This window comes from Haliotis rubra, unplaced genomic scaffold (assembly GCF_003918875.1).
Source record: "Haliotis rubra isolate DU_JTF1 unplaced genomic scaffold, ASM391887v1 Scf191, whole genome shotgun sequence".
Taxonomy (NCBI): domain Eukaryota; kingdom Metazoa; phylum Mollusca; class Gastropoda; order Lepetellida; family Haliotidae; genus Haliotis; species Haliotis rubra.
In genome coordinates, this window is record NW_025765903.1 from 702,817 (window position 1) to 724,371 (window position 21,555).

The 21,555-nt window shown below is 38.7% G+C and overlaps 2 protein-coding genes and 1 long non-coding RNA gene across 3 annotated transcripts; 1 reads left to right on the forward strand and 2 right to left on the reverse strand.

Moving 5' to 3' along the window:
- Window positions 1-1,035: 1,035 nt before the first annotated feature.
- Window positions 1,036-4,468, reverse strand: LOC124274470 (asc-type amino acid transporter 1-like). Its single transcript, XM_046709831.1, has 3 exons — window positions 4,253-4,468; window positions 3,170-3,347; window positions 1,036-1,772 (listed from the first exon to the last, which is right to left on the reverse strand). The coding sequence occupies exons 1-3, from the start codon at window positions 4,466-4,468 to the stop codon at window positions 1,708-1,710; spliced, it is 459 nt and encodes a 152-aa protein (XP_046565787.1). The 3' UTR covers window positions 1,036-1,707.
- A 34-nt stretch (window positions 4,469-4,502) lies between these two features.
- Window positions 4,503-7,792, reverse strand: LOC124274462. The gene is made up of 3 exons (XR_006897953.1): window positions 7,690-7,792; window positions 6,788-6,891; window positions 4,503-4,587 (listed from the first exon to the last, which is right to left on the reverse strand). It is a non-coding gene; the product is annotated as an uncharacterized LOC124274462 (long non-coding RNA).
- Window positions 7,793-18,320: 10,528 nt separating this feature from the next.
- Window positions 18,321-19,118, forward strand: LOC124274471 (uncharacterized protein PF11_0207-like). The gene has a single exon (XM_046709832.1). It carries the CDS (start codon window positions 18,321-18,323, stop codon window positions 19,116-19,118), a length of 798 nt encoding a protein of 265 aa, XP_046565788.1.
- Window positions 19,119-21,555: the final 2,437 nt, after the last annotated feature.

Consider the following 21,555-nt stretch of genomic DNA (forward strand, 5'->3'; position numbering starts at 1 on the left):
TATAAAGTTAACCGGGAATCAGTCCCTAAAAGAACTTGGTATGAAACTAACAAACAACAAATAAAAGTGATGTAATTGACAATTGTATTCTATATCACTACAAATCATTACAAAAGGTATGAGTATGGCAGTGCAAATTCAAAGGTAACATTATCTATAATACAAGAGCAGTAATTACAGCATTAAAGACAGTGATGGAAATATTCATCTCTCGGCAACAGTAATCAAACTTGCAACTTGGCAGAGTATCCATGGTGTAATTATCATCACACACATTACTGGTCTTCTTGTAACTTTAGATGTAATGTGATATGAGAGGCAAGAGTTAACTTCCCTTGTATACCCGGGAAAAAGAACCCAGAAGATTCTCCAAATCCTGTGCCAGAATAGCACATATGTTGGCAGGGCTCCGTAGTAATCAAACTTGATCATCAGTATATCCTCCCTCTTGGGGAATTTGGGTTAGTATTCGACCCAAGCAAACTCTAGTCGTAAGCGGGGATTGAATGGATCGAATGGTCAAGCTCGATGACTTGAGTGAGTTTAGTTTTACGCCGCCTTTAGCAATGTTCCAGCAATACCACGGCGGGGACACCAGAAATGGGCTTCACACATTGTACCCCTGTGAGGAATCGAACACGGGTCTTCGGCGTGACGAGCGAATGCTTTAATCACGAGGCTACCCCACCGCCCTAATACACATGGAACATCGTTACACAATAAATCATTGCCACATAACAATGTCAACAAAATATTTGATTGAAAGATTAGATGTATTACTAGTAATGTACATACAGTTACTAAACGGTTCATAGTGGAGTTAACGTTTTCTGTCCCAATAATATAACAGACATCCTTAAACAGGATTGCTCACTCTTCGAGGATCAGCGAGTTTTATGGGAACTGTATTTCCTCTTGAGTTGTGTATGATCAAATATGTATTACTTGTCTGGGCCCAAAATAACAACAGGGAGAAACGTGCGTGCGCACGCACGCACGCTCACGCACGTTTCTCCCTGTTATTTTTTATGCGTGCGTGCGTGCGTCTATCCGCGCGCCAAGGAGGAATATTTACAATAATACTATTTTTAAGTGATTGTGAGAATGAATTGGACTTTGCCCAGTTTTCAGCAACATTTCACTGGTTTGAAACCAAACAAGCCATATATACCGATATGGACCAAACATTTTTGTCAGAATTGTGACGCTCTTCGAAATTATTTGCAGAAAGAACATGCTCTCGAAATGTAGACATCAAAGGTTGGAGCTGCTGGAATATTGTTCCACTTAAAGTGGATACTGATTATTTGTTTGGAAAGTTGACGTCATTATTTTTGTCACACATTTTGTGGAAAATATTTTCTCTCTGAATCTTTAGGCATAAACTAAATAATGAACACTGGTTTGGTCTCATTTATATCTGGTTCAGGAGGCTTAATCAGTGGCTCTGTTACCATTATTGAACGATATCATTTCGTCGATATAGTTAAAGATTATGTTGAACTTCTTGGCCGAATTACCTTGATTTCGTCAATCCCAGTAGATAAATCTTAACATTTAACAATCGCTAACATTTTTAGCGACAAAATCTCCACAAATCCAGTAAGCCAACATCTACGAGTAATTGTAGGGTCTTTTGTCCCCATGCCGAGCTCCTGGAGACAGCAATGTATTCACCATGTTACATGAAACACGAATATGCTCCCCTCATACTACAGTTTGACTGGCGTGTTCACACAGTAGGAGGCGATGGCAGATAAGTGTTATCCATTCTGAAAAAAATGATAAATATAATTGTCATAATAATGATGATAAATGATGAATACACCGTATGAACAAGAAATGATTCTGAATACCATACAGTAATGTGTTTGTTGTTCAGCGCCGACCTCAGCTATATACCAGTTCACTTCTTACCCGGATCTTCTCGGGTTACCATACAATAAGGTGAGGTGAGGTGAGGTGAGGTGAGGTGAGGTGAGGTGAAATTGGGTTTAACGTCGTGCTTGTGAATATTTCTCTCATATGACGACGTGCATGCGTGTGTATGTGTATGTGCGGCTGCTTGTACTAGCCAAAGACGTAAGCTGGTTTTATAGTGCTAGCTCACAGAAATACCATGCCACAGTGAAGCATGGATACCCCACTCAGACACATTATACTGACTCCGAGCCGACCAGTCCTTGTTGTACCCATTAATGCCGAGCGCCAGGCAGAGACCAACAAGTACCATATTTTAACGTCTTTTGGTATGACGCGGTCGGGGATCGAACCGGCGACCTTCCGCTCTCCGGGCGGACGCTCTAACCACTACACCACAGAGGCGGTCACCATACAATAAGCTCGGATGGGCCCACTTATATATTATTACAAGAATGTCGTCTATCACAGTGACTGAGCGTGGTTTTACGCCGCTTTTAGCGAAATTCCAGCAACATTACTGTAAGGGACACCAGTAAGTTCTTCCCCACATTGTTCTTATTTGGGGAATCGAGCCTTTAACCACTAGGCTACCCTACCGCCCCTCGTTTAACAGATACACAGCAAGAACATGGCAAGGACAGGGACACACCTCACAAGAACAGTAGATTACGTAGATTCCTGAAACATGTCGATATGTTTTCTTTGAAGGATTGTTACACTGCTTGAAGGACACTGATGTAATTTATCAGAGGGAATTTACACCTAACCTTTGCTTCTCTTTAGTATTTCGCAGCTTTGTTTGGGGCAAGGCATGCTGTTCTCGCTGAAGTTCTTTGAGGGTGACGGTATATTTACCGTGACTGGGTGAATTTGTTTTGATGCCGTATTGATTTTTCAGCTATATCACGTCAGGTTGATGGAAGAATACATGGTATGATCACTTTTTCAGAGTAAACCATAATCAAGCCCTTTAAACACGATATCCTACAATGACCCCTGCTTTATACATATTTCTACTTGAAAGGATTTAATCGCGTTCTACTGAATGTAAAACAACAGACGTTGACTGTTGACAAAAAATGGAAGTGTAACTTAACTGAGTGTCATCTTTGCATTGAATGCCGTGCTGACGCGTATAAAATATAAACAACAAAAACAGATGCCTAAACAGAGTCCATTAGAGGAAAAGGAAACGGAAAGGGAAGAACATGATGAAATGACAAGGAAGGGGAACAGGGAGACTTACCATTGACCCTGGCCAGATACCCCATCTGCCACCAGCGACTCCTGGACAGGAAGTAGAGAGGGACACCCAGCAGAGTGATACAGAAGATGGGCAAGTACAGGCGTGGGTCGAAGGTGATGGCTGTGACAGATAGCACCAGGAAGAAGACAACGTAGATGACGGGGAACAGCCAGTGGACCTTAGGGAGGTAAAAGAAGAACTGGCCATTTTATTTTCGAAGCAACAGTTAACATCCTTTTAACCCAAGATAGCCCTCCCTCGCAGTGTTTAACCACATCTATATTTTAGCAAAAGCTTTGTTTGTTTAACGCCGCACTCACCAATATTCCAGTCTGTAAATAATCTATGCGAATCACTTTGCACATGAAAAAATGCTTCCTTACAAAATTTGTAATATATATCCTTTCTGATTATGAAATACCCGTTATGAGGAGAAACAGATTGAGTTAGCATGGTATTAAGTAAACAGATCAGTACGGAAAATGAAGGCACATTGTAGCTTATGTTTACTGGTCAGCTGAGCTTTGGTCATTGAAGAAAGATGGAAGTATAATTCATAAATACTTAACACATTTACTTCTTGACCTTTTACGAATAAGAAGCAAGACACCTCTTCCACAATCATATGAAATGTGTGCTGAAGCCGAGGCCAGTGGACGGTTTCGACTATTTCATGAACGTTTTTGTAAGAATTACAATAAAAAGGGAGTGATGTGCCTCACCAGTGTCACAGTGAAAGGGAAACGTTCACCTGAGCAAACCCTGAACATTTGACACTCACATGGAACTGCACTATTTACATTTAGTTTGGAAATTTGGTAAAACGACAATCTTTCATAATACCTCATCTATATATTACACCACTCGTTGCCATGACAAATAATGTGTTTGTGTGTATAACAGATAAGCTGAATAAGGAATACACTGAACCCATGACGTTTGTTGCCTTCTTGGCCGCTTTAAGTAAGTTATGGCTTTTATTATTGGGACACTATAATTTCCACACTTCATGACTCATGTGTTAAGTAACCGGATATGAAAGGTTCCATTGCATATCCTAATGTGTAATCATTCTGGTGATACCTTGTAAGTATTAACTGTTGCTGGATGTCTCCGTCGTATGATGAATATTCCTGCAATTGCTACGCACTCCCCTCCAGCCTTGAAGAACGAATAAGCTCCCAGTACAGACTTGACATCTCCGAGGCACAGGTAGATCGCCGTCAGTATGAACTGAAATGGAAGTAATTCAGCCAGATGGGTATGATAGTGAAGGTGGTCATATTTGATAGACAACATTACGACACATTGTCCAGCTCACCAGCACAATGATCGCAGGTTGTGGAGTTTTTCTGTGTATGTTGATCATGCTGAGGAAGCGAGGAAAGAGTCCATCACGACCCCCCACAAAGTACGTTCTGAAACATTTACAAGGAAAAAATAATAATTAGAATCATGAATATCTAATGTGGTCATTTTAGTGTCAGCACTTCATGTGTCTTATTGCTGGTCAGAAGGGCCATGTATCGAAACTTTATTAATGAAAAAACATGATTTAATCACTTATTGGGTATGTATGCATTGGTATGAATGTGTGAAAGAATGAAATATCCTTTCTTTATATTCAAGTTATTTTTTTATTATTATGTTTCACAGATTAAGATGAAAAATGCAGCAGGGAGGGTTCGGGTGATCCTGGCACAGTCAGGATGGTAAGGCTCATCATCTCAGGGCCCTTACCCCCACTACACGCAGCCCAGACAGCGAATGGGACTTCTCCCAGGAAACGCTGCCTAGTCGAACCCACCAAGAACTTTCAGGAGAATATGTAGACTCCCCAACACTTCAGCCTTCTGCATTACCCAGAGTGTCAGAAGGGCTGTGCTCCCGGTGGAGAACCCGGTTTTTTATATTATTATTATTTTATTATTTATTAAAATCAATTGTCCTGTTTTTCAGTATTTTTTATTTTTATTCATTTATCATAATTTATTTATTTTAATGTTTTTTATTTATCATGTCCTGTACAACGCATATATATCATTACATCATGCATATCTCATGTAATATCTCTACATGAATAAAAATATCGAAGTAAAAAAAGATAGTCAAACTTGGTTTTCTTACAATTCATTCATAAAATAATACTTAAATAGTTACTTTTATGAACTATGCAACTTCATAATTCATGTTCTATCAAATAAAACCGTATGAAGGCTTCATGCTGCAATAAATGTTTAGACCTTCACATGCTAGGTTGTATGAGAAACACGATTTCATGCTTAAATATATTACCTACATTCCCTGATATAGCGGGGCATTTATTTATCAAAAGCCACCTCAATAGGAGTTGGTCAAAAGATTTAGCAACATGCTTATAAACACGTAAAACATTTTGTGTATCAGCTGTCGTGGTCATTTGTTCTGGTCAAATTGCCGGATGATGTAACCTAAAATAACAATAATCATCATCTAAATATTGATAATGCGTTTAAAATACCATATTCCGATGCCATTTCGATATTTTAGATAAATACTTCTATGGTTCTGCTCAACTGAAATGAATCAATAAATAGTACGTGGAGGACACTATGATAATTAGTATATAACTAGTCGATACTGCAATGTTGTTTCTGGTGCTTTGTCTGTTACTGGACCCGTGAAGATCCGGGTTAGAATTGATCTTCAGTAACCCATGCTTGTCGTTCGAGGCGACTAACAGGATCGGGTGGTCAGGCTCGCTGACTTGGTTGATACATGTTATCGTATCCCAATTGCGTAGATCGATGCTCATGCTGTTGATCACTGGATTGTCTTGTCAAGACTGGATTAATTACAGACCGCCGCCATAAAGCCGTAATTCTAATGAGTACGGCGAAAAACTAAACTCGCTCACTCACTCACTATCTGTTACTGCCTTAATTCAAAGCAATAATAGCTGTCGCGTTTCTCACAGTTTCTGTCCGAATAGAACTGTTAATAAGACGTTTAAAGGTATGGGACCTTGACATAACACATAACTTGTTAATTTTCATTTCAGTGTGAGCATACATAATGGATGGACTTGTCGAAACAAAATACACCATTGACCTTGAATACATGTTTCAGAAAAACCAATGTTGAAGTTAACTTCTTTGAGAGGCATTTACAAATTGGAACAGTAGGGAAGGATACCAATATATGCCACGTTTTGGTTTAGGTTCTAACATCACTTGCTTGATAACGGTGTTAGAACCAACACCGAAACGTCGCTCTCACTATGATAAAGAAGAGGATCATCCATATATTGTTATCCTTCCTCAATGTTGAAGTTGTTCATTGAAGCTAGGCGTGGAACGATCTATGTTACAAGAATGAGGTGTTTGTATGAACCGCCATAAGCCATCCTTACTGCTCAAAATTATTATTAACTTTCGAAAAGCGTAGAACCCCGTAAGCCCAACGTTACACTGGTGATTTTGTGTACCCAATGATACAGAAAACCACGTGGATTTGACGCTTAATTTACGCAACACCTAATGTCATCATCAGTGCATGTTTCTCTGCACTTCTGCACATAAAATACCCATCCATCCACATGTACGCAGGCACACACGCACACACGCACGCACGTTTTACCTGCTGAAAATGAAGACGTTAATGTTCGCAATCCCTCCAGCTGATGCTGCCACACACGCAAGGATAACCCACTTGAAGAATCCCAGCTTCCTTTCTCCAAATACCTTGAAGAAAATGAAGTATATTTTTCATCTCCATCAGATCTCCGTCCATGTAGTTGGCACATAACTTTTATGTGGACTCCATAGTAAATTTGTCATTAGCACTTGTACCTACTCCATGATATTTCTATATGTCCAAAGTAAAGTACAATTTGTATTATTCACTATGCACACTCACGACAGGACACACATCAAAATGCAAAAACAAACAAAAACAAATTGTTACAAAGGAAAACCATCACACTGTTGGTTGGAAAGAGTTGTCACATGCATGCAGATGTTTGAGGATGTAAACAAGAAAATAATAAAACCGGAGGCTTAATCATTTTTCGAGAAACAAAAAGGGTGTTCTCTGGACATGAGACAAAACTTAAGGTCTTTTCAATCTCATCAGATGAAATGCTGACATAACTCCCCTATCGCCATATGAACATATGAAAAGTCCTTCACAATACAGTGGGTATGGTGGAATACCAAAGGTTTGTCTCTGCATCCCGGCCACTCGTGAGAATAGGGTGCCTGGGAGCAGATAGGCCACGACCCGATACATATCTCGAATGTTGGACAGGGCATCAGTAGTCACGGTGTAATGGGACAATTCGTGTTATCAGACCCTCATGACGTGAATTGAATAGCGTTGACGGCTGCGTTAAAACTTCCACCATGGACAACTATTCTTTTGTCTGGTATATATTCAATTAATTCAATCTGACATTAACAATGACGTATTGCTGATTGCGTTGTTTTAGTAAACTCAGACAGAGTTCAAATATTGCAGTCATAATTCATTTACAAACTTACATAGGCTACAGCAATTCCAGATAGAATCTCGTCATTAGTGAGAACAGCATGGTAAGCAACATTTGCCAAAAGATATCCTAAAGTCGGAACTGCGAGTCCTCCAAAGATGGCTAGCGGGATGTTTCTAGAACAAAGAAAGACATATGAATGATCCTTTGTATATATTGGTGTTTTTATTTATAGGGAGTATATTTAAATACCGTTTAAATACCTTGTCATCGTGTTTTCTGTCTTAAGCATTATTTCGACAAGTTACATCATGAGCTGTCTGTAATGTTTGTCTGTCTGTATGGAATTAATCCAAGGCTAAGACATACCAGCGAGAATGATCTACATTGTACCTGTGTGGGTTGCAAACTTCCTCTACGCCAGTGTTGACACATGACCTGTAAGACAACATACATCGAATAAAATCGCCATGTGAAATGAAATAATGAATAACCTGACTGATAAGTCCGACGCTTTTGCAGCTGTGGCATGACCATAGATAACCTGAAGCTTACTCTTGTTATTATATATTGTTTTCTTATAGACAGCAATTATACTCTGCAGAAAAATCCCCCAAACCGCGAAAGTGTTTTTTAGATTTATACTGTCATTGTCATATAAATACTAGTAATCAACAGTTCATATTTTTTTTCTTCAAATTTGGCACTATTTTTTTTCACTGACCGAGGTTCATCATAGTGCAATAAGATAATCGAGTATCGAAGGTCATCAATATCAATACTCAATATCTTCTACGGACCCCATGGTGCCAATCAGATGACGAATTGTGTCCAGGGGACTGTTCAAACACCTTTCTTGCAGTGCTCATGCCAATTGTTGAGGTTCTGTGGCTGTTGCTGACGTGATCGCAGACGTTGATCAAAGGCATCCCACAAATGGGTTTAGATATGGAGACCCTGAGCGCCATGGCAGTACTTGGATGCTGTAGTACCATAAAAAGGTCGTTGTCAGTCAAGCCAAGAGTTCTGGCGTTGACGTGTTGCTTGTCGTTTGCTTGTTGCATACTGGGAAGGGCATCTGTGTAACGTTGCGCCGTTAAACTGCCCTGCATGTGAGCCAAGTCTGTCTTTCCGGTATGGGAGATGGCGGTCCACATCATTACGTTCTCACCACCAAACCAGTTCACTTCCTGCATGCACTTTCGAGTACTTATGTTCCCCACGACTTTTGTAAACACAACGTCCTCCGTCTATACGTAGAAGCACAAAATGTGACTCGTCATTAAAACAAACACGTCTCCATCGCTGTTGTGGATCTGTCAGAAAGACAGGTCTCGCGCGAATACCTGCGGTTCCTCGTTGTCTGGGCTGAAATCCTACGCAATCCTACGCTTTTGGTGTAGCTGTTGAGGCGGTCGTGGTGAGTCTATGACGAGTCAATCGGAGTTGGGTAGGTTACATTTTGACCCCATCGTTGTCATAATCTTTCGACAACTTAGCCAATGTTGCAAGTTCATTCCATGTTGGTGTGTTTGCTCTCCGCGCTCCCACGTAATTGCGTTTTTGCGTTTCACCCACTTTTTGGTCGTTTGGGGTCAAACTTTATTCTACCCGAACAGATCATTCCCGATGCACGCAGACACGAGAAATTTATATTTGGTATTCCTTTTGCATGAATATCAGCAAATTTTCGTCAGATATTTCCATTTTTTTATTTTTACGTTTCTTTTTTATGCAGAGTATACGTTAAGCTTCTTTGAGAGGCATTTTTGAAGTTGTATGAGTAGCCAACGCTTTAACCAAGTTCCGCCTATGGATAGTCAACTTCTTCATTGCAATTCTATGGATAGTGCGACGTTTCGGTGTAGGTACTAACACCGTTATCAAGTTAGTACCTAACAGCTACAACGAAACGTCGCACTCATTGCAATAAAGAAGTTGACTATCCATAGAACTTGACTATCCATAGAACTGTCTTTACTTCGATTTCGATGTTTAGTCTCCGGTAAGCTCATCTGTATGGACAAACCGTCTTTACAATCGGTAATTTCGAATGTTTAGTCTCCGGTATTGGCTTATCTTGTAGTTGTTTCCTCGCATTCATCAACAGACAAACAGTCTGAGTTCAGGCTAGTCAAACAAGAGGTTAATATCATGAACGTCAATCGTCATCCAATATCACATAATCATCAATATGTACATTTTGTGCGTTAGGTTGTGTAGAAGATGAATATCACTTCCTTCTAAAATGTCCATTGTATGACTATCTCAGATCAAAATATATACCAAGATATTATTATAATTCACCAACGATGTTTAAGTTTAAAATTCTTTTAACATGTAATAAGCTAAATATTTTGTTAAATGTTGCAAAGTTTATTAAGGAAGCTCTATTTCTCAGAAATTCCCATCTGTCATTTTAATGATTATTTTGTATTATAGTGTACATGGGCCGTTGGCCTTGATACCGAATAAAAGAATTGAATCTAATCATCAAGACCCGAAAACTGACCATTATATTGGCAACCAACCACAGCAATGCCATGCGACGGTGGCTTGTAAACAAACCAGACAATCAAGTGATTGATAGACCAGAAAATACAATTTGATAATTTTGAAATGCAGTGTAAAAGTACTGACAGTCCGATGTTTATAAGAAACGCCTTGCAATATATTATTTATGGTTGACAATTTCCTCTTCCAAAAAATCTTAAGGGTAATAATTCTGATATCATTTTCGGGGCGGTGGGGTAGCCTGGTGGTTAAAGCGTTCGCTCGTCGCGCCGAAGACCCGGGTACCACATGGGTACAATGTGTGAAGCCCATTTCTGGTGTCCCCCGCCGTGATGTTGCTGGAATGTTGCTAAAAGCGGCGTAAAACTAAACTCACTCACTGATATTATTTTCAAGGACAGCTGTTTTATTCGGTCATTAAGCGACTCCCCATCCCAGCATCCGCTCATCCAATGGTCAGTCCCTAAACATCATGAAAGAATAATTATCAGGAAAGGTATTCCCACCATGAAACATGTAAAAATAATCCAAACATTTTCAAACATTCATATTTCCGAAAACAGTATCATTTGTGTTTAAAACACAGCTCACCAGCCACTAAATGCAAACAGCCCTGCGTAGAAAGCCAGGGCTACACCGGACGGCTTAAAGTTGGTGGACTTGAATGGTTCACTGAAGTTTTCTGTGTGCCCTGAAATATGATCAAAAGAAAATTTGCATCGCATATAACGATAGATTTCGAGAAAAGTGACACGTCTAATGCGACTTTACTTAAAATGTTAGTGACATGTATAAGCTAAATGTGTGAAGATAACCTAAAAGGAACAAAATCGTTGACTTCTGCCATTTTGCTGACTATTGTTTTAAGCCAAAGTTCAGCTTTTACCATTTTGCTGACAATTGTTTTAAGCCAAAGTTCAGACTTTTACCATTCTGTTGAATATTGTATTAAACCAAAGTTCAGACTTTTACCATTCTGTTGAATATTGCTTTAAGCCAAAGTTCAGACTTGTACCATTTTGCTGACTATTGTTTTAAGCCAAAGTTCAGACTTTTACCATTTTGCTGACAATTGTTTTAAGCCAAAGTTCAGACTTTTACCATTCTGTTGAATATTGTATTAAGCCAAAGTTCAGACTTGTACCATTTTGATGAATATTGTTTTAAGCCAAAGGTCAGCAGTTTTCCAGCTATACCATAACAAAGAAAACTATTAGTCTGGACACATCTTGTAACCATCATTTAATGACCAGCATTGTGCACTGGCAACATATTCACCCCCTTCATTCCCATGCGCCTTTGACACACCTATGTTAAAACTGAGATGCAATGGCAACTTTGGAGATTTTGGAACCGTATGGACGGTGTACATGCACGCGTTTTATCTACTGTATTACCCAAAGCTGAAATCCATGTCAACATTAATACTCATTTCAGGTGGCAGGACCAACTCTCTGGAATCCACTTCCACTGGAGTCAGGGACAACTTTCAAATCTAAACTGAAGACATACCTTTTTTAAGAAAACATACAGTGTCTAACTTTTCTTTTTTGAGTTGTTCGGAGAGCGCTTCTGAGCAGTACGTTTGGACTGAAATTGACGAAATATAAATGTTTCTATGATGTGCCACTGAAATATATCTAAAATTTCCTGTCACAGAGTTCGTTTCTGCCAGATATAGATAACATACCTTGGCCAATATGGAACATGCCAGCAACTATGATGGTCAGTAATGCCGTGACTTTGCACACAGTGGTCAAAGTCTGTAGCCGGGCTCCCATTTTGACACTGTACATATTGGCCGTCACCACAAAGCCTGAAAATGAATATAGCTCCATTAGCTCATGTCATATTACCCTAATTCTGTAGGTCGATGCTCATGATATCAATCACTGGATTATCCGGTCTAAAATTCATATTTTAAAGGAATATTGGTGAGTGTGGCGATAAACAACCACATACTTTATTTCTTTATTCGTCACGCCAAAGACCCGGGTTCGAATCCCCACATGGGTACATTGTGTGAAGCCCATTTCTGGTGTCCCCCCGCCGTGATGTTGCTGGAATATTGCTAAAAGCGGCGTAAAACCAAACTCAGTCAGTCAGTATTTCTTTATTCAATATTACTTTCAAGGAGATGATTCTGTACATTGAAGGCATGTATTACCACAGATGACAAATCCTAGCATGACTTTGGACGGTGTTGGTGCCATGTCTGGACAGGTCAAGAAGAAAGGTCTCAAGATGTACTGTGCGGCCGCCAAGGATGCGAGGGTCGTAGACAGAGGACGGCCAATGAGAAATTCACTCCACAGAAACAAAATTCCCCCCAAGTCTCCGAAAGCTTCTCGGATGTAGGTATAAGTACCACCTGATTTCTTCAGCCGGGTGCCTTGAATAGACCACATCTTATTGTTACTTTTTTATCACTCTCACGAACTGGCGGACCAAAACTGTTAACAAATCTGAGTTTTCAAGGTAATTATCCGAGATGTTAAAGACTTGCGGTTATGTTTTTATCTGTACTTGACGTTTCACGGGCCTTAGAATTTTCAATGGCGACAGTAACATTTGTAATTGCGATAACTGATATCACTACCATACCACAAGAATGTAGAAAAATAACGTTTTAGACATTTGGTCTTGTTTCTGTTATCCCATACTGTGTCAGTTTTCCCTATCGTTTTACAGTCCTGGGTTGGCTGGTATTTAGAAATAAAAATCTAGTTCTCATCAGACAAATTTGTACTTAGTATGAAAGGCACATCCATACATATATTTGTGAGTCATACCACCATTAATGCATGATGTACACCAGGTTTGAATAATGTAAACACGATTAGGATGAACCAGTCTCTCGTATACGCTCTGTACATGTTACGTTTTATAAACACAAAGATACGTATTATTCAAGTCTATTTGGAGGTTATGCGAGAAGGACCATGCAGCAGTGCATGTATTATTCAAGGTTATTTAGAGGATATGTAAGAAGGATGACCCAGCAGTGCATGTATTATTGAAGGTTATTTAGAGGATATGTAAGAAGGATGACCCAGCAGTGCATGTATTATTGAAGGTTATTTAAAGGATGTGTAAGAAGGATGACCCAGCAGTGCATGTATTATTCAAGGTTATTTAGAGGATATGTAAGAAGGATGACCCAGCAGTGCATGTATTATTCAAGGTTATTTAGAGGATATGTAAGAAGAATGACCCAGCAGTGCATGTATTATTCAAGGTTATTTAGAGGATATGTAAGAAGGATGACCCAGCAGTGCATGTATTATTGAAGGTTATTTAAAGGATGTGTAAGAAGGATGACCCAGCAGTGCATGTATTATTCAAGGTTATTTAGAGGATATGTAAGAAGGATGACCCAGCAGTGCATGTATTATTCAAGGTTATTTAGAGGATATGTAAGAAGGATGACCCAGCAGTGCATGTATTATTCAAGGTTATTTAGAGGATATGTAAGAAGGATGACCCAGCAGTGCATGTATTATTCAAGGTTATTTAGAGGATATGTAAGAAGGATGACCCAGCAGTGCATGTATTATTCAAGGTTATTTAGAGGATATGTAAGAAGGATGACCCAGCAGTGCATGTATTATTCAAGGTTATTTAGAGGATATGTAAGAAGGATGACCCAGCAGTGCATGCATTATTCAAGGTTATTTAGAGGATATGTAAGAAGGATGACCCAGCAGTGCATGTAGTATTCAAGGCAAATCGGGGGATACGCAAGATGAATCGTTCAGCTGCGCATATATTATTCAAGGTCATTACTCAAATGAATAAAATCATCTTATCAACGTCATTTGCAACGCATAGCTACAAATGGTCATATTAAAAGTACAAATGACTAAAACTGAGAGGTAACTGCACCATATTCAGCGTAGCACATGGCACCACAATAGGACAAAGCTCCACACAGCGTCCACACAAGGAGAGACAAGCCAGTGGAGGACCCCATGCCTTCCAATATAACAGTCGGACTGACGAAGATACCAGTTCCTGTGTACGATAATAAATGGTGTCAAGAAATGTACATACGTGCCTCACGATATGGAAACTGAATTACATATGCATTGTGACTGTATATGATATCTAAACTTTGTGATCTGTTCTGAAATAGCCAATGATACGGCTCTTTAAAACATATTGTTGACTGAGTTTTTTGAGAGCTTCTGCTTCAACAGTAATATCCAGCCGTCATCTAAAAGAATTTTAGACATGTTTAGAATCTTGCTATTAAACTTGAAATATAATTCCCATACCCTCGAAGAATGAAGATACATTTTCTCATTGATATAGATATCATAATTGAACTTATGTCATCTGTTATTTACTCTCGCTCGCTGACTCACCAATAATATTGCCTATTATGAAACTCGTGGCACTGACCAACCCGAGCTGTTTCTTCAGAGTAGAGGTTCTCCCGACATTTGCAATATCCGCCATCTTGTCCCCGCTACCTTGCTGACAAAGGCAAACCGATATAGAAAAACAACAATTTTCGTTTACTCTAAGCATAATAATATCAAACAAGATTGTCAGAATGGCCTTTAAGTTTCAGAATCCTGATGGGATAAGAGGACAATCCCTCTATACTAAAATATAATGCACTTAAGTTAACATCTGGCAACAGACAAAAAGACTTGCACAAGAATATTATTTTGTTTTCAAAGGCATAAATGATCATTGGGACTGGCCAAAATGTATTCAATTTAGGTGTCCCTCTCTTTTACATATATACAGCTAGTGATATCTTCAAGATCGCAAATAAAATATTGCGATATTTTGGATTGTGCTTGTTGTTAAATGTTGAAATTTAACCAGGAATAGGTCCGTAAAAGAACGAGGTGTGAAATCAACCAACAAAAGAGCAATGTGAACTCAAAATTGTATTCTAAAAGTAACTAAATTTACAAAGTATTTCAAATCACGAGGGTGGTATTACAGTGGCAGTAAACTCAGAGTGGTAGTACAAATAGACATTTCATTAAACAACAACAATGGTTATAGCAGTAAAGACAGAGGTGGTAATATTCGTCTCACTGCGACATTGGCCAAGTTTCCAAAACAGGCTGAGTGTTTAGGATAAGAATGATCACCACACAATAGCTGGTCTTCTTGTAACTTGAGATGCAAAGTGAAATGCGAGGCGAAAGTTCGCTCCCGAAGAAAAAGTACTCTAGAAGTTTCTCCAACACCCTGGGTCACAAAGTCCCAGAGGGTTGTAACACTCTGTAGCATTTTCCAGTCTAAATATAACACACCACTACCCCTCACTGAGTATCCATGTATAGAATGTGTTAGTCTTGGAACATTGCTACACGATGAAGAACAATCCCGAAAGAAAGTACTACCAGCAGTTGAATATTAATGAAGATACTGTTTCTTGGGATTTTGTACTTTGGGCATTCAAGAAAGAAGTGTATATTCAAACGGATCTCCACATAGCAGGCAAAGTAGCAGAGAAGTTTACTTTGACAAAATCTGGATTTTGGGAACTGCAAGGGTGCCTTAGACGTGTTTGTAAACTGTTAGCTTTTCGGTTGAATATCATTAACAAGTTCAAGGACAATTGCTGATATGCAAAATAACCCACTACAATATTCTGTCAACCACAAGTAACAATTTCTGGAGTACACAGAGTACAGTTAAAATTTAACTCAAACATCAATGGAGTTCATAATAAAATTAATATAACGCGAGGTTAAGACGTTCACAATTAAAATATATGGTAATTATATGTCCTACAACAATAAAATACTACGAGTGGATGCAAACAAAGATAATTTTTTCATAATATTGTACAAGTTGTTAAATTCCAGGCTTAATATCATGCCAAACCCTGTTCAGATATGTTTCTCATAAATTGAAAACGACAACAAATACCATTCCTGACCAAAAGAAATATGTACTAAATGAGAGCCCATCGTACGATACTGACAGTATCATGAGCATGTGTTTTTGAATCACTATTAAATAGTGATAAAAACATGATTTAGTTAAGTATAACAGTGAACGCATTTTTAATCATCTCCATTAGTTTCTGAGCTCTTAAAACAAATCGGGCAACTAAACACAGAAATATTAATTTAACTCATGACAAAACATTTACCGTGCATAAGATAATGAAGTAATAATACTCTGGATGTGATATAGAATGATAAAAAACCTGAAATATCAGTTAATAGATTTGTTCATGCAGTTAATTGGTTGTACCAACTCATCATAGATTTAAATATTATCTTTCTTATTTCAGAATAAATGATTACCGATGAAGTAATAATAATAATAATAATGTGTCCATTTATATAGCGCCAAACTCCACACTAGGTATGCTCATAGCGCTAACAATCAAGGCCATTATTACCCCGGATAACCCAAGCTGCCTGTTAGGCGCTAGAAGGTTATAGTCATATGACTTTTTTCCACCGCGACAATTTTGAACAAACTCACTTGCCTAAGGTGAGACTACATGTGTCACATGTGCTTCGTTATGGGGCAGGACTCAAGTCCTAGAAACTCTCAGGAGTCAAGCTGCCAAACACGGTAGAATGGCAAACTAGATTTAAGTGTATGGAGCAACGATTTAGAGCGACGTTGGAAAGGAAACAGGCATCCAGTGAAACACTGTTTTACCTTTCATGCATGCGGGTGTATCTCCTCACAATTTTATGTTCAAGTCATATCTAACGAAAGGAGAACGTTTGCAGAATGCTAAACCCCGTAATCAAGTTTAGAAGATACAACAAGTAACGCATGCAATGCTGGGTGAAGAGAAGCATTCCTCTGAGGAGATACAACAAGTGACGCATGCAATGCTGGGTGAAGAGAAGCATTCCTTAGGAGGAGATACAACAAGTAACGCATGCAATGCTGGGTGAAGAGAAGCATTCCTCTGAGGAGAAACAACAAGTGACGCATGCAATGCTGGGTGAAGAGAAGCATTCCTCTGAGGAGATACAACAAGTGACGCATGCAATGCTGGGTGAAGAGAAGCATTCCTTAGGAGGAGATACAACAAGTAACGCATACAATGCTCGGTGAAGAGAAGCATTCCTCTGAGGAGACACAACAAGTAACGCATGCAATGCTGGTTGAAGAGAAGCATTCCTCTGAGGAGACACAACAAGTAACGCATGCAATGCTGGGTGAAGAGAAACATTCTTCTCAGGAGACACAAGAACTAACACATGCAGTGCTGACTGACCAAAAGCATTCTTCTGAGGTGTTGACAGTTCATTTTCGTGGTGTTTTAAGGGTGTAAATGGCTTAAAGATATAGTTTCTTAAAATTATCATGTGTCCTGATCGATAGAGGTGGTTTGTAAAGGGTTTTCTCGCTTTTGTTGTCCGACATGTGCAGAAAACGGGAGCCATTTGTGAAATGTTTGTTCTTGTTTTCAATATTGCATGCGTAAAATGTTTTTACCTTTGTCTTTTATGCCACGCACACATGACATTAAGGGCTGATCTATACATCACATGCATTTGTTACGGTGAATCTCGTCATATCACAGAATGGCCGGAGAATAGTTTGTTACCTGCGTTAAATTATCATTGTACGCATGAAGTTAAATGTTTGCATGTGTATAGGCCTATTAGGTCATGCTTGTGCATATATTACTCGTAAAACTTTGAAATTTGCTTATAATGCCACATCATTAACGGTAACTATAGCAACCAAATGTGCTCTTTGATGGATGTTCGTCTGGTAAAGAGGAACACAGACTAGTGCACCGTTGATGATTCTGATTAGACTCATTAGTGTAAATATAACCACTTACTTCAGGCAACTGTTTCTAATTTAAATTTGGCAAAATATTCCATACTGTTTAGGAGTACTGTTTACACATGAACTGAAGTATTGTAAAACAAATTCGTAACCTTGAAAAGCTTATTGTCATGAGTTCAGTAAATGATGAAAATCAGTGAAGATTGGCGAATTCTTAACAAAACTTTACACTACAACGCAGCTATTCACATGCACGATATTATAGAATCGCAACATCCATATTTTCACAGTATCAACAGCTTACCAGTTACCATTGCAGAAACACTCATCCAGACCTCACGTTAACTTACAGCTGGATAAACTGACCCTCAAGGATTAAATTAGAAGCATTCCTCTGAGGAGATACAACATGTAACACATGCAATGCTGACTGAACAGAAGCATTCCTCTGAGGACATACAACATGTAACACATGAACAGAAGCATTCCTCTGAGGAGATACAACATGTAACACATGAACAGAAGCATTCCTCTGAGGAGATACAACATGTAACACGTGAACAGAAGCATTCCTCTGAGGAGATACAACATGTAACACATGAACAGAAGCATTCCTCTGAGGAGATACAAGAAGTGACCCATGCAATGCTGACTAAACAGAAGCATTCCTCTGAGGAGATACAAGAAGTGACCCATGCAATGCTGACTGAACAGAAGCATTCCTCTGAGGAGATACAACAAGTGACCCATGCAATGCTGACTGAGCAGAAGCATTCCTCTGAGGAGATACAACATGTAACACATGAACAGAAGCATTCCTCTGAGGAGATACAAGAAGTGATCCATGCAATGCTGACTGAACAGAAGCATTCCTCTGAGGAGATACAACATGTAACACATGAACAGAAGCATTCCTCTGAGGAGATACAACAAGTGACCCATGCAATGCTGACTGAGCAGAAGCATTCCTCTGAGGAGATACAACATGTAACACATGAACAGAAGCATTCCTCTGAGGAGATACAAGAAGTGATCCATGCAATGCTGACTGAACAGAAGCATTCCTCTGAGGAGATACAACATGTAACACATGAACAGAAGCATTCCTCTGAGGAGATACAAGAAGTGACCCATGCAATGTTGACTGAAGAGAAGCCTTCCTCTGAGAAGACACGAGTAACACGTAGAATCCTGGGTGAACAGAAGCATTCCCCTGACTAGACCCATGTTCGCCAGCATGTTGGCCAGGGAACGTTTAGTAGTCAAGCTTACTCGCAGCGACAAACGTCTACTTTGGATCATATTCTTGTGAGACAATTGCTCTCTTAATGTTTCCTTGTAGGTTCCCGTACGTATGTATTTGCAGGTCGAACGATATTGTTGAACGTAGATTTGTTTTGTTGTCGCAATCAACAATCTTCCAACTATAATACGGAGTCATATCTGTAAACGTGCCTGGACAATCTACTGACTGACAGCATGAGCATAGATCTACGTGATACGATGACGTGCATCAACATATCATTGGTGTTGAAACTGACTACACATATACAACGCCAAACTCATCAGCGCCTTATGCTGTGCTATGATTAACAATAGCACATCTTTAGGTGTTGTGTCTGATGCTGTTCCCAAACAAATCAGTTGTGTACAATAAATGTTTCTAAAACCTACGTAAACATTAGGTTACGTAAAACATAATTATCACCAGTTTGTTGACCTGTTAATGTCATTTTAAAGTCAAAAGATTGATGATATACCAGGATTCGCAAATACAATAACGGTACTTCCATACTTTAAAAGCTACAATGAATACGTCCTACCTTTCCGGCTCAGCACACTGTTAATGTGCAACATCAATGTGTTTGATCATGTTTAATATTCATCTGACATATATACCACGATGCATAAATACATAGCTGATTATGTGCTATGCATATACTGACGCTAACGGTCTGTATATATTTTTGTAACGCCTAAGCCAGGTCTCAGTTTTGATATATACATATTTTATTCATGAATATTATCATGTCATGAGCATGGATTGGCACAACAAGCCAACGGCTTATGTGAGTGCCGCTCCATAAAATATAATACAATACAATCAATGATTAATTTCAAACAAAGTACAGAAGCAATTATTTCCACAAAGGCATATGAAATGCATAAGAACAGGGAAAAGTCTACAGAATTACATTAAATGATTTGCTAGTACAGTTTAGAATAATTTGAATCTATTTGAAGGTAGTATGTATTTATGAACAGAATCAAGAATAAGCTGATTTATGATGTTCCTTGAAGTTTGATTACCATAAGGAATTGAATTTAAGTCAAAACCATTAGTGTAGAAATATTTATCTGATCTTATAACAAGGGCAAGAAAAGAAGTAATGGAGAGAATCTTCGCACAATTCGGATTATTTGAAATATGTCTATCAAAACAATGAGCGTTCAAGTCACTACAACCCAACCTGAGGCGAGCATGGATTATTTGACAAAATCTAGATCCAAAGATTGTTCCATAAACGTATGGTGTCTGGTAAAAAGGAGCGTTTATACGAGTCTGTATGGCAACGAATTGTGCGAATACTATCAGTATTTCTCAAATTGTAAGAACTTAAAGCTGAAACAAGTTCTGGAATTAAATCAGATAAGTAGTTTGGAGTAAGGTTATTATTCATTTTGTAGAAAAAGTACGTTTTTTCATTTCTCTACGCTTAAATAATGGTATGAAATTGGTCTCCTTGTAGAGTTTTTCATGACTAGTTCCTCTCAGCGCTCCACAAATCGTTCTTAGAGCGTCTAATTGTAAATTTTCTAGAATCAAAGACTGTTCTTTCGAACAGTTGTCCCATATGTGACAACAACAATCGAAGAGTGGAAATATATAATAGGTATACATACATTCTAATGTATGTCTATTTAATCTATATTTAAAGCTTCTTAAACAGTTTACCGTAGGACTTACAACCTTTACTATTTAATCAATTTGTTTTTCTAATAACAATCTTTTTGAAGATAAACTTCTAAATGTTTATGGAAATGTACGTCATTTACTTGAGTTCCTTTCATTTCTATGGGTGAACATACAGAGCGATTTACTTTGCTGGAGAATAAAATCGTTTCAGTTTTTGTTGGATTAAAATTTACTTGCCACATATCGGCCCAATCAGAAATGCGGTTTTAGTCATTATTCAAAATTCTTGCAGCTTTGTCTGGGTCTTCTACAACTATATACACTGATATGTCATCAGCAAAAAAGACGAATATTGCTGTTGATGCCAGCGACAATATCATGGATGTATACTAAGAACAGTAGCGGCCCTAAGACTGATCCCTGGGGGACACCTGCCGATATATGTTTTAAATCTGATGATCGGCCATCTATGACTCTGTAATCTATTTCTAAGATAACTGCGAAACCATTCAATTAAGCTACCACGTATTCCATAAGCCTCTAATTTACCCAATATACCTTTGTGCCATACTTTGTCAAAAGCTTTACTAATGTCACAGAAAACCGCCTTTACTTCTTTTCCATTATCTAAAGCATTTGCGATAAAGTCATATAGATATGTGAATTGATAAAGAGTACAATCTCCTGGCATAGATCCTGAACAGGATCAAGTTCACCCGAGTTCAATACAGATTCAGAATT

Coding starts and splice junctions, on each gene's coding strand:
- LOC124274470 (XM_046709831.1), bottom strand. CDS start 4,468: ATGTTGTCTATCAAATATGACCACCTTCACTATCATACCCATCTGGCT. Junction 3,348..4,252: donor CAACAGTTAATACTTACAAG/GTATCACCAGAA, acceptor TACCTCCCTAAG/GTCCACTGGCTGTTCCCCGT. Junction 1,773..3,169: donor GTATCTGGCCAGGGTCAATG/GTAAGTCTCCCT, acceptor CATTTTTTTCAG/AATGGATAACACTTATCTGC.
- LOC124274471 (XM_046709832.1), top strand. CDS start 18,321: ATGCTGACTGAACAGAAGCATTCCTCTGAGGACATACAACATGTAACA.